General features: G+C 42.1%; 1 protein-coding gene across 1 annotated transcript in view; it reads left to right on the top strand.

The window, feature by feature from the left end:
• Nucleotides 1-17,956, top strand: part of Marf1 (meiosis regulator and mRNA stability factor 1-like protein) — a 514,957-nt gene that overhangs the window by 178,705 nt on the left and 318,296 nt on the right. The window contains exon 6 of the mRNA XM_080267004.1: nt 11,292-11,405. Coding sequence (XP_080123130.1) covers nt 11,292-11,405 — 114 coding nt within the window. The remainder of the gene's footprint in view (nt 1-11,291; nt 11,406-17,956) is intronic.

The following is a 17,956-nucleotide window of genomic DNA, read 5'->3' as shown; positions in this document are numbered from 1 at the left end:
TGGCAGATGTCCGGAATCATCTCGGCAGTCCAGGAAGTGTTATCTGTGACTTGTAAGCCTACTGTTTCATTACACTTGTATATGTTCACTAGTTTCTATATTTTTCAGATTCAGGTATAGTACTGTATTGATTACAATATTGCACAGCATCACAGTACAGTAACCACCCCTCCAAATTAGCGAGGTTTACGTTCCAAGCCCCCGTGCTAATTCTTGAAATTCACTAATTCTTGACACCTTCCTGAAATTACATTTACTGGTAATTGCTTAGCACATGAACAACTGATACTGTAATGCATTACCCATTAATAAATGTTGCATGTTAAATCTGTTTCCCTGTTGGTAATAGCTGTACAGCTGTGACAGCTCTTGTACTTCGATTCCTCAGTATAATGGTGGAAGGGACTGTCCTAAGTGTTTAACTAAACCTAACCTAACCTGGTTTAACTGTACCCAATAATTTAACCAAACCTAGCCTAACCTAAAGTCGGAAAAAAACATAAAATAAACTGAAGGAATATGAACTGGTAAGGTCTTTCAGATGAAAGTTAAACATACATTTAGTGCTCATTCTATTGTTCATTTTTGTTTTTATATGTGAAAGAGAGAGTATTGATGCAAACAATAATGTATTCCATTAACCCCTTAATAACCTCCGGCATTGAACAACTCTTTTCTGTATTGGTGTCAGTGACGCAGAGTTAGTGTGAGCTGTAAATAAACTGTGAACAATTATGGGAAGGGAACAAAGGTCACTGGTAAGTTTACACGACTCTACGATATGATTCTAAATAGTCGGGGTCGCTTAATCTCGGCTGTTTTCGTCCCTTTGGTAAATGCACCGTAACTTTATCAATTCTTCCATGAATCATAGCAAATCATAGCATGGATTTAGGTAACTAAATAACACACTGCTAGGCCTGCCAGATGATTTGCTTCACTTCTTTAAGAAAAATAAATTGATTTCAGAAGACTGGAAGAAACTTACTCTACGTACTTAAAGATGGATTAAATTTCTTCCATTTAATTTTCTTACTGTATAGATGTGAAGAGAATCATCTGGCGCACCTAGCAATGTGTTTTTTTAGCTTCCTAAACCCATGCTATGATTCACAGAAGAATTGATAAGTTACGGTGCATTTACCAAATGGACGAAAACATCTGAGATTAAGCGACCGCCTGACTGCTTGGAATCGTATTGGATAGTCGTGTAAACACACCGTTGACCTTCGTTCCCTTCCCATAATTGTTCACAGTTTTTTATAGCTCACACTAACTCAACGTCACTGACACCGGTACTGTAAAGGGTGTTCAATGCCAGGGGTTATTAAGGGGTTAATGGAATACATTATTGAATACATTAATAATCTCCCTTCCACATACAAACACAAAAACGAACAAGTGAATGAGTGGTAAATGTATGTTTAACTTTCATCAGAAAGACCTTAACAGTTCATGTTGTTTATTTTATGTATTTTTCTGACTATTTTATTTTGTATTTAGAGAGAGTACTGTATACAGCACTCACTCCAAACACATTTGTCATATTATAAGTAGTGATGACCGTGTTCACCAATACAAATGATGTACTGGACAGGTAGGTAATATTCCGTATCATTTCGGTTATCCAGGAAGTGTTTTTGTGACTTGTAGACCTACTGTGTCATTACACTTGTATATGTTCACTAATTTATATATTTTTGAGATTCAGGTATAGTAATGTATTGACTACAGTATTGTACAGTATACAGTACTCTGTCCAAACACAATTATAATACCATAAGTGGTGATGACAGTGTTCAGTACATTTAAGGAACTGAGTGGGTAGGTTTTTCGATTATTTGGCAAATCCAATTTCTCAGCATCAGCCCGGTCCCGTAGATGCCAAATAATAGGACTTTTACTGTGTATAGTTGCTCCCTTGGTAGTCTGGCCGAACAGTCCCGAGTCCCTAAGGAAGGCCACAGCCGAAACCGGGCTTTCCCACAGAGCTCTCAAGGAGTGTATGTTGTGTTGTTGGCATAGGTGATTGTGTGCAGTGCAGCCTTCCATAATGTGCTTATTTGTATGAGGTGCTGTGTTGCATTCTGGACATGTATCAGTGAAGGAGCCATCCAGCCTCTTGTGGTAACTTAACCTGTTCGCACCCGTGACGTATGTGTTTACATTCACAGAGTGCTGAGTAATGCCTCCCATCACGTAGCCTTTTACGTTCCATAACATCTGTGTGTATTGGAACGTGGTTTGTTGACCTATATGCATTCTCTAAGCCTGGTATACCTCACTGGGAAAGAAAAATAAGCTCCACCCACCAGCCAGTGACAGCTGAGACAAATGATGTCATCTGAAACGTCACTGCTCACCACAGAGTTTTATTGGCTCCTACTTTGTACTTAGCTCTCAGTCTGTGTTTGGCACTTGAGGGGGTAATTGATAATCATATCTGTGCATTGCCATATTGGGAATTTATTGTGATTTTTTTCTGTGGCTGTTTTCATGAATACACAGCCATGTCAGACGATAGTGACAAATATTCTGGTGCATTGTATGTGCCAGGGGAGTCCAGTGAGGATGATAGAACTGACAGTGAGTTATCACTAAGTGATAACGATCTGATTGTGGAGAGTGTTTGGAGGCTTCTGGTGGACATTTTTGCAGACCAACAGCCAGACTCCATTCCAGCCTTCAGTGACGGTGCAGCCCAGGATATGATGCCCCCTACTTTTGCTTCCCCTGGGGCTGCTTGTAGTCATTTTCTTGATGATGAAGTGATGTCAAAATTGTGTTCATGGGTGAATGAGAGGGCTGATGTGTACTGGGCTTTGAATCCTACCTGTTACTTCTGATGAAATGCATGTGTACAGTTAGATGTGTGTATGTAATGAATATTTATAAATATTACATTTATAAAGAAAGGGAACATATGACACTTTACTGAAGACAAAATAAGTATTTTCTGTTAAGAATTCTTTATGCATGTTTATGGTCAGGGTGGGCTTCGTGACGCTCTGCTGCATGGGTGTGAAGGGGTTAAGAGGGCTGGATGATGCCCACATCTCAGCCTGGCCAGGTGGACCCTCTCCTTACAAGGGAGATAGGATTTGGAAGGGTGGATATCAGGAGGCTGTGCATACAGCTATGTGTTGTCTTTAAGTGACTGAATGGAGCGGTTAGTGGTTTGAGTATGGATATGCTTCTGGAAGCTGGTCTGAGGTGGGCGAAGGGGAAGAGATGACGGTATTTGTGTATGATATCATGTGCTGGGTGTTGTTTTGATGTTCCTTGGTGTGTGTGGATGTGATGCCATGTAGTGTAGTGGATGTTGTGGGTTTGTGGAGGCTGCAGCAAGAATTTGGGTGCCTCTCATGTCTTGGTGATGCTTGACTTTGAGGACTTTGGTTTCTTGATGCAGATGGTCTGTGGGTGTAGTAGCTGTGCAGCCTGTGATTATTTTTAGGGCCTTGTTCTGTATGGTCTGTACTGTGTTTTAGTGAGGTTAGGAGCCCAAGCAGGGCTTGCATAATTCATCACTGAGCTTATATATTGTTTGTATACTGTGGGGGTGGTTTTTTAGTTGTCCAAATGTTGTGTGGGGAAATGACCTCGAGGCATTGAGAGCATTATTTTATTTTTAATGTTCGTGATGTGTTGTTTAAATGACATTGATGTATGTTACACCAAGGATTTTGTGTGTATGTGTGTGGTAGGGAAGTGTTGTTTATGGTGAGGTGTGGGATGTGACTGTGTTCTGCTGTCCAGTTTGTGAGAAGGTTACTGTAGATTTGGCAGGGGCAGTTTTGAGCCTGTTTGTGGTGAACCATTCATGTAGTGTGTTGAGGTAATGTTGGAGGATGTGTCCTGCTGTGTTTGCATTTTGGTGTGTACATGTGAGTGTTATGTCATCTGCATAGGAAGCTATGTGTATCTGTGGTGTGTGGGGTGTGGGTATGTCGTGCATGTATAGATTAAAGAGTGTAGGAGACAAAACAGATCCTTGGGGAACGCCACTTGTGAAGTTTCTGATGTTCGAGGACTGACCGGCAAATGTTACATGTGCACATCTGCCTGCTAAGTAGTTTGCCAGCCATCTTTTTGTGTTATTGTGCATGTTTGTGTTGAATATTTTGTTTGTGAAGTTGTGGCGGGGGATGGTATCAAAAGCTTTGCTGATGTGTAGTGTAACTAGGAGTGTTCCATGTGGTGGCCTAGCTGAATTAACCCATTAACCGCGGGCTTGTTTTGCTTTTTCTTACGGCTCCCGTGGGCATATTTGCGCTCCGACACTCCCTAAAAATATTTGCCAAAAATCAGTTATTAGTCCTAGAATATTAAAATCACATGCTTATGGCACATACCTTCAGCTTTCTCCTGGGGTGTTTGTTGAGCCTTCGTCGAATACCATAGGACTTGTGGAGACCTCTGAAGTTGGATAACGAAGTCTCCACTTTACACTTCCCGACAACCCGTAATATGATTACCACAGCCTGATATTATCACTATAAACACTATTCTATGATTCTCAAATAGTAATCCCTCTAATATCCGAACACCCAATATCCGAACATCCCCACTAACCGGACATAATCGTCCCGGGATCCAATATTCCCAAAATGGTCCGGAAACTGTTAAAAAATCGAAAAAAAAAACAAAGATTTTTTTCCCGCCCATAATTTGAACTTGGCGCGCGGGGCGCGGGACAGCTTTGTTGTGGCGCGTCATTCCTCTGACGTCCACTAGAGCGCCCCTGCATCCTCCCCACTTTCCGCCTGTCTCTTTTCGGAAGTGCATGCTTATTGTCATGGCTGCCCACATGCTCGCCTTTGTGGTGGTGCCTTACCTGCTGCAGGCACTCCTGCTGCTCTCGTGCCTCTCCTTCGTGTGTGTGATGATGGCCCCTCTGCCTGAGAAGAGGAAGAGAGTGGTGTTGACTCTGGAGAAGAAACGGGAGATATTGGAGAAAGTAGATGCGGGGTGGTCTTCTTCCTGCATCCTCCGCGAGTTCAACCTGGCCCGATCTACTTTGTTTGATATTAAGAGATCCCGAGACAAACTCATGCAGTACACGGCTGACTTCTCGTTGAGAAGCAAACGAAACGTGGAGAAGAAGGTGATGTTTACTCCCAAGTTTGCTGAAGTCGACTGCTCCACGTTGATTTGGTATCGACAGCAACGTGCTGCTGGTGTGACGGTACGTGGTACGGAGCTGAAGGCTGCTGCTGAGAAGTTCGCCAGGCCTCATGACGCCCTAGACTTCAAGGCATCCAAGGGTTGGCTCTTCGTGTTTAAGTTACGGCATGGCCTTACCAACTGTAAAGCTCATGGCGAAGATTTGGACGCTAACGAGGATGGAGTTGATGAGTTTCGGCACAAGGTGAAGGGCTTGATTGACAGGGAGGGCCTCACTCTTGGTCAAGTTTACAATGCTGACGAAACTGGTTTATTCTATCGCTCGGTGCCAACGAACACTTTAGCCGAGGAGACGGAGAAGCGTGTACCTGGCCGCAAGCTCTCCAAGGAACGGCTGTCTGCTTTGTGTTGTGCCAATGCTAACGGCATGCACCGGCTTAAGCCCGTTATTGTTGGCCGTGCAAAGCAACCTCGGTGTCTTCGTGGAGTGATGGATGTCCTTCCTGTCATCTGGTACCATTCTTTGAAGGCATGGTTTACAGGCCAGATCTTCAAAGACTGGTTCCACCGCCATTTCGTCAAGGAGGTCATACATTATCAGATGGAGACACTGGGAATCCCACGCGACCAGGTAAAGGCCCTCCTTCTCCTCGACAATGCACCTGCCCACCCGTGTGACAAGGAATTGGTGGCTGAGAATGGCTGGATTAGGTGCATGTTTCTGCCACCTAATACGACTGCTTTCATCCAACCCATGGACCAAGGAGTGATCGTGGCAACGAAGAGGCTGTATCGAAGGAAGTTCCTGGACGAGGTGATGGTTGTTCTCGAGGACGAGGACGAGCGCAGGGAGGGACGGGACACGCAAGGCCAGCGGACTTTGGAAAACCTTCGCCGCTACAACATCAAGTCTGCAATTTATAACTGGGCCAGTGCATGGAAGGAAATCCCTGTCAAGACTCTAGAAAATGGTTGGTTTTGTCTGCTTCTCGGAACCGATGTGGAGTATGATTTCCTAGATTCTGACGTGGATGACTTCCATGCACATCTACGTGCGAATGGCGATGATGATGATGTGGATGATGTGCGTGAGTGGTTGGATGACGACGAGGGCAATCCTGGATATCAGACATTGTCTGATATCGAGATCGCATCTTCAATTGCAGGTGTCAGTACCCAGCTTGAAGATTCCGATGAGGATGGCGACAATAATGCGGACTCCTCTCAGCATGACAACTCCAGCCATCCCCAAGCTGAGCGCACTCCGGGAACACCTAGAGTTCGTTCTGAACTACCTGGAACACCCGGACTGTGACAGGGAGATGGGGCCCTTGGGACTTGTGGAGGAAGTGCATGCTTTCAGGCAGCGCATCATCAATCGTCAGAATCATCGTTCCTTGTGTCAATCAACGATTGACAGTTTTTTCAGGCCCGTGACCCCTGCTCTGCCCAGCCCTGGCTCCACTCTGTTGCCTCCCCAAGACAGGCCCTCATGATCCGAGCCACAGCCCAGCACATCAGCCACGGTGGAGTCACCGCTCGACGTGAGTTTGGTCTGTCTTCAGAGTCGTCTGCAGTGGGTACGCCATCACCACGACCCAGCGACGCACCCCTAGGTCACCTGCCAGTGATACTCTCGGACTGTGACAGTGAATAGACGCCAAGAACTTCTCCACTAGACCACACGGGAATTTACATTGTTGTGCAGTGAAAAAAACAGTGCATTGTGTTAAGGATATACAGCTGTGAGTGAAAAGACAATTTTTGAACTAAATTTAATGTAAATAGACTTGTGTGTTTTTGCTTTAGAAAATGGTTATAAGAGCGGAAAGAGTTAAAGTGCAGAGTGCAACACTTATTAAGTTACAATGGAGCATAAGTTAGACAAGAGTGCGCACTGTGAAGAGAATGGTCTTCTGAGTGCGAATGACTAAGTTCAGTGCAAGACTTCATGAACAATGTACTACTAGTGTGTCAGGAAATTCATCTTACTGTCAGAGTCCGAGAGGAGGTGGTTATTCATCGAGATGGCCATGGACTTGCTGTAAGTAGGCAGAATGTTTCGTACTGTACTCTACTGTATTTTCCATACTATACTTACCTCAAACACCTCATTTCACTCTTTTATGTCCCATATTGGTGTGAATATACTGTGTCTTAGGTGCTATGCATGTGCAGTAGGAAGGTGTTTTTCTGAGTTAGGCTAGGTTAGGGTCCATAACTACCAGTCCAGGAGCCAGGGGCTTGTAAGTACCCAGAATGTTGAATATTGTATGAACCTGCCTCAAAAACCTCATTTTATGCTTCTTTTGCATTTCAGTCTTTTATGTCTCTTATTGTTGTGATTTGGGTCTTAAATAGGTGCTATGCATGTCCAGAGGGAGTTGTATAGGTGTTTTTCTTAGTTAAGGTCCATAAGTACAAGTCCATAAGCTGGGGCCCAATATCCAGACAGGACCACTATCTGGACCTGCCTATGGCTCTATTACGTCGGATATTGGAGGGATTACTAGTTTGGAATCCATACTCAAAAGAAAAAAAAAAAAAAAAAAAAAATGTGAAAGCAATGAAAATTGCGAGGGCGTATGACCTTCCCACATGACATTGTTCGCCACTGGTGTTCTGTCATTTATTATTCATAAAAACACTCACAGTTTATATTTGTATTACTATATAACATATATATCTACAGTCTTTATCCATAAGTTTCCTTCAGTAATAGTAGTTTATTGTCACTAGGAATTCAATTTCTCTTTCAGTAAAATACGTAGCATTCACTTTCTCATCCTGTATACTAGCGTTGAGAGAGAATGTCACTTTCACCTTCACTCTCATAACTCATAGTATTCATATACAGTACTCGTCAGAAGTATTCAGCGTTGTCTGCCGGGCGCGCAATACTTATGGCCCAAAAAGAATCACCAATTTTTGGGGGTAAGAATTGAGCCACAAGTTTGAGCTCCGAGCATGACGTCACAGTAGCCTGAGGCCTTCCGACACGCTGGTTGGTTCCCGCCTCAGTCGCCCACGGGCTGCCTGAGAGAGAGGAACTCCGCCGAGTGTCCCTCTCAAATTGCGCCATTTTTTACCGAGTGTCCCGCAGTGTTTTGGCCTTTAAAACTTTGTTATGGCACCTACCCGTGAACTATCGAGTGAAATCATATCCCAGATCATTGCTCTAAAGGAGGCAGGCCACCAGACAAAGGAAATTAGTGAATTGGTTGGTGTGGCACGATCGACAGTGCGTCGTTGGTGTGCGCGGTTTCGGGAGGAAAACAGTGGTGAAGTTCCCACAAAGAAACTGAGGTCTGGTAGGCCTAGGAAAACTTCCCCAAGGTCTGTTAATGTTTTAAAACGTGCAGTGGAGTTTAATCCTCGTGTGAGTGCAAGGAAAATTAAGGAGAGCAACCCAGAAGTGTTTGGTGAGGTGTCAGTGAGAACAGTGTCTCGTAGGGTGCATGAGCTTGGTTACACAAGTCACAGGCCTGTGAAAAAGCCTCTTCTCTCTAGCAGCCAGAGAATTCGTAGGCTTGCCTTTGCTAATAAATATCTAAACTGGGGTGAGGAGCAATGGTTGTCAGTGTTGTGGTCTGATGAGGCAACGTTTAGTGTTACCTGTAACAGAGGAGCACGCAAAGGTAGTGACCCACTTGATCCACGGTATGTAGAAAGCACAGTTAAACATCCTGATTCACTCATGGTATGGGGTTGTTTCTCAGGGAAGGGTTTGGGGAAGCTTGTTGTACTTCCCAAGAACCTCAGAGTGAATCAGGATGTTTACCTGGAGCTTCTGTGTGATCATTTACCAGACTCCTTCGAGCTAACAGGTGCACAAGTGTTTCAGCAGGACGGTGCACCTGCTCACAAGGCCAAATCGGTCACCAATTAGCTTCGTGACTGCGAGGTATCATTCATGACAGACTGGCCAGGAAATAGCCCAGACCTCAACCCGATTGAAAACCTCTGGTACCTCGTAAAGAAGAGTCTCCAAGGGAAGGACGTGAGCTCTCTGCCTAAGCTGGAAGCCGCCATTCGTGACTCCTGGGACAAAATACCACTCCAGCACCTCAGGAGCCTCGCCCTTTCACTTCCAAGATGTCTCAGGTCCGTGAAGAAACGTAAAGGCTACCCTACGAAGCACTAAAAGTAAATAAAATGCATTATTTATATGTTTTTTCAATGTTGAAAGGTTTGTTTCTCAGGAGGGACGCAGGGCGCTCCATACTTCTGACGAACACTGTATACTAGAGTGAAACTTTCACTTTCATTACTCCTAGGGTATATACTCGTATTCATATAATATTACTCATTTACATTTCTATTTACATTCTCTATTTTATTTACAATATTTACATTTCTATTTTATTTACACTGTGTTAGGCACTGTCACTTGCTGTAACTTATAAAACTATTTTCCACTTCACTTATATTTACATTCATTGCTTTCACTTGCTTTTTTACACATTATTTACAGTTCCACTTGCACTGTTTTACTCACCAGAAAGATCGTAGTCACTCTCTATCATTTGTCGGCCCTTTACCTCTTTCCACACGAGGTTTAGTAGGGAGTAGAGGTCACAGGGCCCTTTGCATGGGGCTAAAAAGCGGCGGAATCTAGCAGGCGCGAATCCGACGTACTTTCACCTTGAAAGACGACAGTAAACTGATACTGGTGGGCTGGGGTGGCCTACCTAGGGAGAATGCATTACTGCCAACGTCAGCCTCGTAAGAGCTGCTAATATATAGCTATGAAATGATTGGCAGGAAATTTAGACAATACATTATAAATTAGGTAGTTCCAGGTGAATGTAAATATCACTTAGGCTTCTCCCTTCCCTCCTTATATATATTTTTACGAGAATATATCATACAGCCTATTTCAAGGGGAAATAAACAGCGAAAATTAGCGAACATGTTCACGTGAGGTGTTGTCAGGTGATAATTAGCCAGTTCCGGGTGTATGGCACTATCTTATTTCTTTTTGGTATATATTATTTGGTATAAGAACAGGGCATAGGGCTTATTTCAGTAAATGAAATCAATGGAAAATTCCAGGGAAGATTTACTTAGCATAGAATACAGTGTGGCGGCCTGCAATAATTAGGTAGTTCCAGGTGAATGTAAATATCACTTAGGGTTCTCCCTTCCTTTCTTATATATACTGTAATGTGTAAATAATGAGTAAACAGCAAGTAAAGCAATGAATTTAAATATAAGTGAACTGTGGAAAATAGTTTTATAAGTTACTTCAAGTGACAGTGCATAACACAGTGTAAATAAAATAGAAATGTAAATAATGTAAATAAAATAGAGAACGTAAATAGAAATGTAAACGAGTTGTATTATAAGAATACGAGTATATGTACTAGGAGTAATGAAAGTGAAAGTTTCACTCTAGCATGTATTTATACTATGAGTTATGAGAGTGAAGGTGAAAGTGACATTCACTGTCAGTGCTAGTATACAGGACGAGAAAGTGAATGCTACGTATTTTACTGAAAGAAATTGAATGCCTACAGTGACAATAAACTAATACTACTGAAGGAAACTTATGGATAAAGACTGTAGATATATGTAAGTGTTATATAGTAATAGAAATATAAACTGTGAGTGTTTTTATGAATAATAAATGACAACACCAGCGGCGAACTAGTGCAAGTGGGAAGGTCGTACCTCCTCGTAATTTTCATTGCTTTCACAGTTTTTTTTTTATTTTTTTATTTTTTTATTCCAAACTATTTAAGAATCATAGAATAGTGTTTATAGTGATAATATCAGACTGTGGTAATCATATTACGGGTTGTCGGGAAGTGTAAAGTGCAGACTTCGTTACCCAACTTCAGAGGTCTCCACAAGTCCTACAGTACTCGACGAAGGCTCAGCAAACACCCCAGGAGAAAGCTGAAGGTATGTGCCATAAGCATATGTGATTTTAATATTCTAGGACTAATAACTGATTTTTGGCAAATATTTTTAGAGAGTCTGTCGGAGCGCGAATATGCCCACGGGTGCCGCAAGAAAAAGCAAATCAAGCCCGCGGTTAAAGAGTTAACGTAATTTAATGAGAGTAAGGGGGTTATATATAAAGATTACAATGTAGGTCTTCAACTGTTCAAAATTTGTTATGTTCTGTATTTTATTATCTTTTCGAATATTTCTTTCAGGGCTAAGAAGAGGCTAGATGGTGAATACGTTTTTGGGAGCAGAATATATTGTAACTTTGGCAAGATATTTGATAAAGAAGGATCACCAAGAGTAGATAATAGTGGTAAGTTTATGTTGGGAGTGCAGTAGTGCACTCAGTGTTCTTTTAGTCATTTGTATCAAAACTACAAGTTAAACAGAGATATTGTATTTTGTTGTGTGTTTTTATCAGAGTGGATATATTTTGTAGTGTAATAAAGTTATTTAAGCCTGTTTTTAATCAACTATCCATTTATCAGGTCACTTTATGATGTGTTATATCTGCACCAGAAAATAATTATATCATGAAAATTAGAAACTATTAGCTTGAACAATTAAATTTAAAATAGCACATTTTTGTAAATAGGTATTTATGCGTTACTGTGTTATATTGTCACAACTTGTGAGTTCACACTATTTTAGTAGCAGGTAATTTGGTGAGTGTGGTGCCTGGTGGTTTAGTGAGTAATTATATCGCTCCAGTTGGATTGGGCCATTGCAGGTTTCTATCGAGGGAGTGGTTGGGGTTTACTGCTCACGTAATGCCATTTGGGGGTGAGTGAGGCTGGTCACTCTTATCTTAAATGTCAGGACCCACTTGCCTAGCCCCAGGCTCCTATGCTCCTCATGGGGCAACATAGTATTGGATGATAGATGGATGAATAACATCAATGGAAGTTTGGAGGGTGAAGTGCTTGAAAGGGTACAACAAGGAAGAAAGGTTGCTGGTTCTGTGAAAGCAGTGATAAGAAATAGGGGAGCATGGAAGTTAAAACACACGCACACACACACACGCGTGCACACACACACACACACACACACACACACACACACACACACACACACACACACAGTGCATGATAGTGTTGTGATACCAGTGCTAACATTTGGAAAGTGAAGCTTGGACCATATTGGAAGAACACAAGTCATTAATTGGAAAGACTTACTGACAAATGAGGAAAGGAAGGAGCGTTGTGGTGTGAATGTGGATGTGATAAGACTCGTTAGGGGAAATTCATTTTGGTGGTTTGGCCATGTGGAAAGGATGAAGAGTGAGAGACTAATATGGAGAGTGTATGTGAGTGAGGTAGAAGGGGGGGAGGGAAGGGGAGGCTGAGGATGAGATGGGGGGGATGGAGAGGAGAGATATGTGAGAGGGTGTGTGTGAACTGGGGAGAGGGCAGTGAAATGGTCCGGGACAGGGTGATATGGAGGCGATTTGTGTATGGCCATTCCTTACCGGAAAAAGACATCCGGCAATAGATTGATAGGTAGATTAATAATCGTCTGGTGTTTTGTTTCTCATGTGCACCTGTTCTTTCAATAAGGAATTCAGTAGTGATTGACACAATTTGAAAACTTTTATCTATCTATCTATCTATCTATCTATTGCCAGACGCCTCAATCCCGTTTGGGGTGGCCACAAACAAATCGCCTCCAAGTCGCCCTGTCCCCCGCCATTTCACTGCCCTGCTCCCAACTCACACCCCCCTCTCTCATATACCTCTCCACCCCATCCCTCCATCTCATCCTCGGCCTCCCCCTCCCTCTTCCCCCCTCCACCTCACTCACATACACTCTCTTCGTCAGTCTTTCACCCTCCATCCTCTCCACATGGCCAAACCACCTCAGTGTGTTCCTCATAACGCTTCCTATCACATCCACATCCACACCACAACGCTCCTTTATATCCTCATTCGTCAGCCTGTCTCTCCACGTGACTCCACATGCTCCTCTTAAATAACTCATTTCCACTGCTCTCACTCTTGACTTGTGTCCTTCCAACAATGTCCAAGCTTCACTTCCGTACGTTAGAGTTGGTATCACAATACTGTCATGTAGTAACTTTTTCACTTCCATGCTCACTTCCCTGTTTCTTATCACTGCTTTCAAGGAACCAGCAACCTTTCTTCCCTGCTGTACCCTTTCAAGCACTTCACCCTCCAAACCTCCATCCTTACTCATCACACTACCCAAGTACTTAAACGTACTCACATTTTCCAATTCCTCACCATCTAACCTCGTTGTACATTCACTAACTTCACCTCTCTCAAAGACTATCACTTTACTCTTCCCTACATTCACCTTTAGGTTCCGTTTCTTACATACTCTCTCAAACTCATCCACCAAGCCTTGCAGCTCCCCTTCGTCTTCACTCAACAACACAGTATCATCTGCAAACAACAGTACAGGGAGTTTCCAAACACTATCCTCTCTCACCAGGGCCACTCCAACATCCACTACCCTACCTTGTACCTCTTTTATTACCCCATCCATGTACAGATTGAACAACCATGGAGACATGACACATCCCTGTTTCAAACCAACTTTCAAAGAGAAAAATTCACTTAGTTCACCATCTACACGCACTGCAGCCTTCGCACCATCGTACATACTCTTCACAGCATTCATCAACTTCCAATCTACTCCATATATTCTTAACACTTTCCACAATCCTTGTCTATCCACCCTGTCATATGCTTTCTCCAAATCCATGAAAGCTGCATACAACTTCTTTCCCTTCTCTAGAAACTTTTCCACTAAAGATCTAAGAATGAATATCTGATCTACACAACCTCTTCCCTTCCTAAAGCCTCCCTGTTCTTCTCCAACTAATTTCTCTGTTCTTTCTCTAACTCTGTCTATAAGTATCCTACCATACACTTTTCCTATTATACTAAGAAGACAAATGCCCCTATGATTACCACACACTTCTTTTCCCCCTTTTAAAACTTTTATACTGTAGTTAAAAAAAATAAAATATATAAATCATATACAGTATAAACTTAGTCAGCAGAAGCAGCAGCAATTTAAATGTTAAAATTGTCTGTCACAACACATCTCCCAAGATCATAGCTCCTTGAAAAGAGAATGGCTTTGAGCTGATCTTTAAAATATTTAACAGAAGTCAGTTGCCTCATGGCTGATAGCAATGTATTATATAACCTCGGGGCTGTAGAGGAAAAAAAATCAATCAGAGAAGGATAACTGGTGAACAGCTCTAGACTCACTGAGATGCATGGGATCAGCCTTGCTCTGTAACCTCATACCTGGGTCTGCTGGCAGAAGTTTTGATGATTCAGCAAAATACTTCAGTTCATCAAACTTAAGAACCTTGAAAGAATAAGACATAGATTATATTCTGTTCTAGCCTTTATTGGCAACCAGTATTTGTAGGTAGTGGCAGCCACCATTATCCACTCATTTCAGGTAGCTCTACACTGAGTGACAAGCCAAATGGTTTCCTGTAATCCAGGAAATCTGTAACCCATGAGACCATTTATAACACTGGGTGCAAACCATGTAACCAAATGATCAGGTTAAGTGGAGCCTACTAGAGTGCCCTTGTTAACTGGGTGGAAAGAGACAAATATGGCATCTATCCACAAATCTAACTCCCCAGTATTGCCATGTCTCACTGTGGTGAGGTGCTGTCAGCCAGAAGCAAACACTGGTTCACTGCATGGAACAGCTCTGCAGGGGTGGTTGCATGCCTGTGGCTGATAGGTCTACTCGGTCAGTCAGAGTGGGGGTTGATCATTAACAACTGGCAACTATTGTACTCATTTAGAGGTAAGGTAGTTGGGGTTTTTGAGGGAAGGCCATAGATACCCTAGCTGTCCTCTTCAACACAGATTGAACTTTCTTAGCACTGGGGATTATTTGGAAGACCAATCCATGACAAGTTGGAGTAATCAGCAAAAGACAAAAACTATTGTGTGGATCAGTGTTAAGAGACTGGCTATTTAGAAACTTTTATAGAATACAGGTTTCTGATGCACAGGTAACAACAGCTTGATTAATCTTCTTTATCATTTTAATTTTGAATTGCAATGTACACACAAATTTTCAAACAGAACAGACTAGATGAATTTGTGACTCGGCAGTCTTTGGAGTCGAGGCATTATTGGTGTAACCTTCCCTTTATTTCCTGGAATAATAGTTATTTCAGTTATTCATTTGTCTCCTCTTTGCTTCCCTGATCCTAATATTGGACATTTTAGGGATTCCAATTTATTCTCAGTATCATTAATATCGCTCATATTAACGTAAAACTGCATGTTATCGAAATTATACTGTAATAGGACACATCATGTGCATCGTCGAGATGATGCACTACAATTATAAATTGCAAATAGAACTGGACCTAAAATGGATCTCTGGGACTCCACAAAGAAGGGTTATAGAGTTCAAGCAAGCTTGGTGAACTACCACATACTTATGATCTATCAGACAGATTATAGGAGGAAAAAGAGTATCATCATGGACGCCATAAAAACGGCTTTAGGAGTAAAAGAGCATAGTCATAGATGCCATAAAAATGCAGTTATTCAGTGATGGCTTGTGATCTACCATCATATGCCAGACAGATATAACAGTCATCTACTGTCAAATGCCACAGACATATAACAACCAGGAGGAAGCAAACCTTACTATAGGTGTTTGGTACCAAGTTATTATCAGTCTTTGTTAATGCAATTTCACTCTTAATATTTCCTGTATGCTAACTGAACAGGAGGAATGATTTTACTTAATTCAAGTAGTGATAGAAGTTGATGTAGTGCAGTATAGGCCGTTCAGTGATGTTAGACAAGAATGATAAATTAGACAGTTGTATCACAAGTTAATCCAGCTAGTTGTGTTTGAAACTTACTGTAGTTCAAAACTAAATTATAATGAACATAGTGACCAAGTTATTAAAGGTTTTAATCAGCGCGTTAGAAACATGTAATCTGAGACAGTTGTTTAATACACATTGCCTTTTAACACTGGTTCATGCTATGGTGTTGTCTTGTGTTGTTTGTTTTAATTTGTTATTGATTAGTTTTCCAAATAATTTACTAAAGAAGGTTCATTCTGTGTTAAATAGAACAGCAAGGTTCATCTTTGACCTCCTTCCTCCAAGAATTTTGAGTACCTCATTTCTGTTTGAGTTTTCACTGGTTGTTGATAAAAGCAAGAATAGAATTTAAACTGAATTGAAGTATCTTGCTGCATTGTTAAAACTTCCCTTATGACATCAAGGTGTGATGAGCTTGCAGCTATTCACCAGTCAACTTTATCAGGTCGGTCTTTTTCTTGTGTGGCCCTAAAGTTGTACAATAAATTACTGTTATATGTGAGGCACTTGAAACCTGTAGTATCTTGTAAGAGGCATTGCTAAGCCTTTCTTTTTTCCCCAAAAGTTTATGATTTGGGAGTAGGTGTTATGATGAATGATTGTAGGACTTAATTGCTGCCACTTGTAATGATAAAGTTTGTTTGGTAGAACATATGAATGATGTCACAATTCATGAAATAGTACAGTAAGTGTAAATGTGTGTCAAGCACTAGCAGATTCCTTAAGAAGAACTAGCACTTTCGAGGAAAAAAAAAAAAAATTAATTTTATTATTATTATTATTATTAGAGTGTTATTATTATCATCATTCATTCATCATCTAATCCAGTGTTGCCTCCATTAGGAGTGTAAGAGCCCGGGATAGGCAAGTTGGCCCTGACATTTAAGATGACAGTGACCAGCCTCACTGATCCCTGAGTAGCATTACGTGAGCAATAAACCCCAACTGCCCCTTGGATGTAAACCTTCACCAGCTCAATCCGATGAAAAGTGTCTTAATTGCCCACTGAACCACCAGGCACCATAATTTGGTTATATGGTTACCACCTAGCATAGTGAATGGTTTCTTGGTGTACAGGAAACCATTTTGCTTGTCACTCAGTTTAGAGTCACCCATAGACAGAAGGAAGAGGAAAGAGAGACAGAAGAGGAAGGATGGAAAGAAGGAAGGAAGAGAGGAAAGGGCAGGCATCCGAGAGCAGCACTGCATTGAGTGAGTGGATGGTGAGTGCCCTCAATATTATTATTATTATAGGTGGCGCACACGATCCACTCACTCGATGTAGTACTGTTCTCAGGTGTCTGCCCATTCCTCTCCTCCTTCCATCTTCTTCTGTCTTTCATTCCTTTATTCTTTCCTCTTCTTTCTGCCAAAGGGTGACTTTACACTCCCTGTTCTGTCTTTCTTTCTTTCCTCTTCCTTCTGCCTATGAGTGACTCTGTACTGAGTGACAAGACAAATGGTTTCCTGTACACCAGGAAACCATTTACTATGTTGGGTGGTAACCATGAAACCAAATTGTGGTGCCTGGTGATTTAGTGGGTAATTAAGGCTCTCCAATCGGATTGAGCCCGTGCAGGTTTATATCCAAGGGATGGTTGGGGTTTATTGCTCACATAATGCCACTCAGGGATGAGTGAGGCTGGTCACACTCATCTTAAATGTCAGGACCAACTTGCCTAGCCCCAGGCTCCTATGCTTCTCATGGGGCAATGTGGGATTGGATGATGGATGGATTATTATTATTAAGGTGGGGGCGCTCACCATCCACTCACTCGATGTAGTGCTGCTCTCGGGTGTCTGCCCTTTCCTCTCCATCCTTCTTTCCTTCCATTCTCTTCTGTCTTTCTTTCCTTCCATTCTCTTTTGTCTTTCTTTCCTTCCATTCTCTTTTGTCTTTCTTTCCTTCATTCTTTCCTTGTCCTTCTGCCTACGGGTGACTTTACACTCCCTCTTCTGTCTTTCTTTTCTTCATTCTTTCCACTTCCTTCAGCCTATGGGTGACTCTACACTGAGTGACAAGCC

Source organism: Coenobita brevimanus, chromosome 23, assembly GCF_032717465.1.
Source record: "Coenobita brevimanus isolate Jiangsu-jjx chromosome 23, ASM3271746v2, whole genome shotgun sequence".
Lineage (NCBI taxonomy): Eukaryota > Metazoa > Arthropoda > Malacostraca > Decapoda > Coenobitidae > Coenobita > Coenobita brevimanus.
Note: the sequence above shows the minus strand (reverse complement) of the source record. Positions and strands in the feature narration are given on the sequence as shown.